This window comes from Sprattus sprattus, assembly GCF_963457725.1.
Source record: "Sprattus sprattus genome assembly, chromosome: 11".
NCBI lineage: Eukaryota > Metazoa > Chordata > Actinopteri > Clupeiformes > Clupeidae > Sprattus > Sprattus sprattus.
In genome coordinates this window covers 31,979,241-31,984,240 of record NC_137909.1, presented here as the reverse complement: position 1 = coordinate 31,984,240, position 5,000 = coordinate 31,979,241, and the positions used below count along the sequence as shown (strand labels likewise).

The 5,000-nt window shown below is 48.8% G+C and overlaps 1 protein-coding gene across 1 annotated transcript in view; it reads left to right on the top strand.

The window, feature by feature from the left end:
- Positions 1-2,627: 2,627 nt before the first annotated feature.
- Positions 2,628-5,000, top strand: part of pidd1 (p53-induced death domain protein 1) — a gene marked incomplete at both ends in the record, with an annotated part of 20,788 nt that continues 18,415 nt past the window's right edge. Inside the window, 1 exon segment of the mRNA XM_080847616.1 lies at positions 2,628-3,501. Within this exon segment, the coding sequence (XP_080703742.1) occupies positions 2,628-3,501 (874 nt within the window).

The following is a 5,000-nucleotide window of genomic DNA, read 5'->3' as shown; positions in this document are numbered from 1 at the left end:
TGTTTCATCAGCGCAAACAGCTGGTCTAAAGAGACACCATGAAACCAACACTGGCCAGGATTGTACTTCACGTCAAGGGGCAATGATGGCTTGAAACAGGATTCATAATAGAGATACCTTTGTTTCACTATAAATACCTATTTTGTATCGACATTAAGCAACGAAGCCATTTCTATTGTGAATCACGTTTCAAGCCAATACTGGCTCTTTGAGATAAGGTTTTATACAGCACAACATAATACCAAACACGCCTTAACCACTATTAGGTAAGAGGTCATAATGTTGGGAATTGGGTCATTCTCCCTCCTGCAGCGGCTTGTAAATGTATTATAGGACTGATTAAAGTGATTATTATATATTGATAATAGGCTTGTAAATGTGTTATTGGATTGATGACCCATTACTTCTGCTCAGAACAGGGCATCTATTAGCTCATTACTGCCCCCTCTGGTAGACATGGGAAGAGGCTGTTGTAAACCAGGTCTGAGGGTGTATATCTTGAGTTTATTCTTTTGAAAAATCTAAATGAACATTTTTCACGAGGTGAAGGCAGTGTACTCATGAGTGAAATCTCTCATTGCATATGCTTTGCATTGTGGGAAATGTAAGCAGGAGATATATACTTCTAGCTCCAATCAGGGGTTATTATGGGCCACCTGGACAATCTCAACCCCTCTGTGGCGACCCCGCCTCTTCTGGGTGCTGGGCTGGCTGCTTGTCTTTGTCTGTGTTTTGTGTTTCACAGACATTATCCTACACCCCAGCAGGCCTGATACACACACACTACCTTACACCCCAGCAGGCCTGATACACACACACTACCTTACACACACACAGGCCTGATACACACACACTACCTTACACCCCAGCAGGCCTGATGCACAGACACTACCTCACACGCACACAGGCCTGATACACACACACACTACCTTACACCCCAGCAGGCCTGATACACACACACTACCTGACTTGCCTGATGCAAAAACATCATCCTACACCCCAGCAGGCCTGAAACACAGACACTACCTTACAATCTCAAACATGTCCTCTCTCCGCTGCAGTCCGCCCAGCACTGGGTCCCCTGTCCTGCCTGGTCCCCCTACCAGACTGCTAGACTGATCATGGATGGTAGCAAGGGCGTAGGTTTGCATATGGTCCATAGGGACTAGTCACGACCAAAGTTTGGGAAAGACACAATTGTCCCCAGCACCAATATTTTGTTAATTTGAATTGCCTATTAGAAAAAAAATAGTATTATTATCTATACTAGGTTCGTCGCCCAGAACAGTGAAAAAGAAATGTCCAAGTTTTCCAATGCGCCCTCGAGCCTACAGACAAGATGCTGTCATTTCATTGGCTGAAGAGGTTCTCAGTACGTGAAGGCAGAGCTACGTCCCAAAAGGGCTTTTTCACCACCTTGTGGCCATCTAGTCAGAAACACATCTGTGTGCTTTGTTGGTAGATGTTCCTATCTTATCAAATCGAGGGCACATCTTTGTGACACTGTCATAATACATTAGTCTTATTTCAAGTAATATTTTCATTTTTACAAATGGTGATGAAAATGCACCTTTGCATTCAAACATACATGGGTGTAAATGTGAACGTTTCCCCTGAAAAACATCGTATGCGTTTTCGGCGGATTGGTGTATTCCTCACTGACAAGCAGGATGTTCATTGGTGTACTGTCTCTTTAAGATTTGTCCCGCCCTAGGTTGAAAGTTTCGCGGTGCCTCTGATTCGATGACAGCATGCAGTTTTGGACAAAAACAGTGGAGCAGTGAGGAAGTAGTTTCTACTTTGGACCGTTTGGACTTCACTGCAGACTATTCCACACATTCGACTACTCATTCCCGCACAGATGACACTGGGATTTATCGTACCATTATCTTACAACATGTAACACAATTACGGTAACAATAACAACTTTATCCAACGATATGCATTCAGTTTAAACTTTTAATGAACACGGATTTCGACTAGCAAAGGTAAATAAGCCCGACACACATTAGCATTTTATAAGCTAGAATATCTAGGTTGCTAAGCCAGGCTCGGGTTTAAAGTCTACAGTGTGACAGTACTCAGGTACTTCTTATCTCTTTCATCTAACACTTTACAAATGTAATGTAGTCACGTTACTCACAGTTAAGACAGCCGTGCTAACACACAGATGAATTGAAAAGTGTTAAAACGTCAGCTGAATACACAACTGAAAAGTGTATTTCCGGGTGTCGCAGAATGTTGTTATTATTTCGATATCAACCGTAACTGATTGAATGATCCCACGTGTTTCAACATGCCTGGGCTTGTTGACAGTCCACCTGTCGCGCTATCACTTTCTCATTCAATCGACACTTCCCTGATTTACTAATTCGCACCTTTCTGGGTTTCAGGAAGAGAGTATGCCGTACGCCCGCGCCTCAGGCCAGTCCAGACTCGCCTCCTCACGCGAGTGACGCGAGCGTCCGGGGGGGGGGGGGGGGGGGGGGGGGGGGCACGTGTCCGCGATGAAGAAGAAGAAGGGTGCGAGGAGAGGAGAGAGCGAGCTCCCCGGTGTACTCTTAACACCTCCCTACACACTTCACCCCGCGCTGACACACCCGCTGCTCGTCTGAAGGAAGGAGAGGATGGAGACCGAAAGAAAGACAGAAGATGATAGGAGCGAGGAGGAGGAGAAGGAGGAGGAGGAGGAAGAGAGGCAGTGTGGGGGGAAGAACAACAGAAGCGAGGGAGCAAGGAGTCGGGAACAGGGACGAGACGAGAGCGAGCGGACGGCCACGGCGGGACAGATGACTATCCAGTTCCCGAACGGAGAGGGCCTAGCCGTCACGGACGACCCCGGCCGAGGAGATGGAGGGGTGGGGGGGCACACAGACACGTGTGGAGGGGGGACGCAGGAGCACCGCCTGGACAAACACCTGGATCACCTCAGCCTGGGAGAGACGGATGCTGCTGTTGCCGCTGGAAATGGACACTGTACGCCAGGCGATGAGGATGCTGATGCTGATGATGCTGTTGCCGCTGGACACGGACACTGCACGCCAGAGGATGAGGATGCTGATGCTGCTGTTGCCGCTGGAAACGGACACTGTACGCCAGACGATGAGGATGCTGATGCTGCATCTCTCTCACGCCCGCCGTCTGACACCTGGGTGCCACCCATCTCTGAAACGCCCTCCTCCTTCTCCTCAAACCTCATCCCTTCTTTCCCTCTCTCCTCCTCCTCCGGCTCCTCTCTATCCATCGCTCCATCCCCGGCCCCCTCCCTCTCTCCCCCGCTGCCCGAGGGCACGGATGTGGGGGTGCTGCTGGCAGGGGCGCGCCTGGCGCTGGACGTGTATAAGGGGGGCGCGAGGGCGCTGCCAGGCCTCTGGGAGGAGCACCAGGAGCAGCTGAGGGAGGTGCAGTACCTCCGACTGGGCTCGGAAGACCTGGGGGCGCTAGAGATGGCAGTCGCTGTGCTGCCCAAACTCACGAGGCTTCGCTCGCTAGCCATCAGAGGTAGATATGCAACACACACACACACACACACACACACACACACACACACACACACACACACACACAGTCATAAGGCTACGCTCGCTAGCCATCAGAGGTAGATATGCAACACACACACACACACACACACACACAGTAATAAGGCTTCGCTCGCTAGCCATCAGAGGTAGATATGCAACACACACACACACACACACACACACACACACACACTCACACACACACACACACAGTCATAAGGCTACGCTCGCTAGCCATCAGAGGTAGATATGCAACACACACACACACACACACACACACACAAGCGCACACACACACGCGCACACACACTCACACACACACACACACACGCTCACTCACTCACAAGGCTACGCTCGCAGTACTGTAGATATGCACGCACGCACACACACACTCGCATGGTCACACACACACACACACACACAGTCAAATGTTCACACACACATGGACACACTTGGACACCCACACACACACACGTCGACACACACACACGTCGACACACACACACACACACACACACACACACAGTCAAATGTTCACACACACATGTACACACACACACACACACACAGTCAAATGTCCACACATACATGGACACACACTCACATGGTCACACACACACACACACACACACTCACTCACTCACAGTCAAATGTTTGCACACACATGGACACACAATCACATGGTCACACACACGTCGACACACACACACACAGACACACACTCACTTACATGTTCACACACATGTGGACACACAGACACACTCAAATGGTCACACACATGGACACACACAAACAAATGAGTTAACTTGCTTCATGTTAGTTGAAACAGGAGCTGCATGTGACTGCACCAAGAGAGTGTGTGTCGTGTTCGTATCTACTTATGACTGTATTGTTGAATAATGTGTGTATTGTTGAATAATGTGTGTATTGTTGAATAATGTGTGTAATGCTGGTGCTGGAACATGGACATCTCAACAAATAGAGGATAAGCAGTTAGAGGAAAAGACTGCCATACGGCAAAAGGCCCTTTTCCTTTTAAAAATATTTATTTTGGAGCTTTTTGGCCTTTAATCGATAGTTTTTAGTGAAGAGTGGGACAAAAGGTGGGGAGTGGACAGGAGAAATGACATCAGGCCCGGAATCGAACCTGTGTCCTCCGTGTGCGTCATGCCTGAAGGTGGTCGAGGCTACTGGTTGCGCCACAGTGCCCCCCAGAAGGCCATTTATCTGATAGATCGTGGTAGACATGCCATTTCTTATAAAATAAACCCAGTTGTATGTAGAGACACCTTTTCTGATAAATCACATGGTAGACATGACTTCTTTAAAAAACCACATCACAAAGGACTTTGGGGGGTTTTTGGCTGCATCGCGGGCCTTCATATGGCGCTTCTGAAAGGTCATGCCAAGGTCATGAGCGCCTCTGAGAGGTCGTGGAGAGGTCACAGACTCCTCTAGACACTTCTGCAATATCACGAG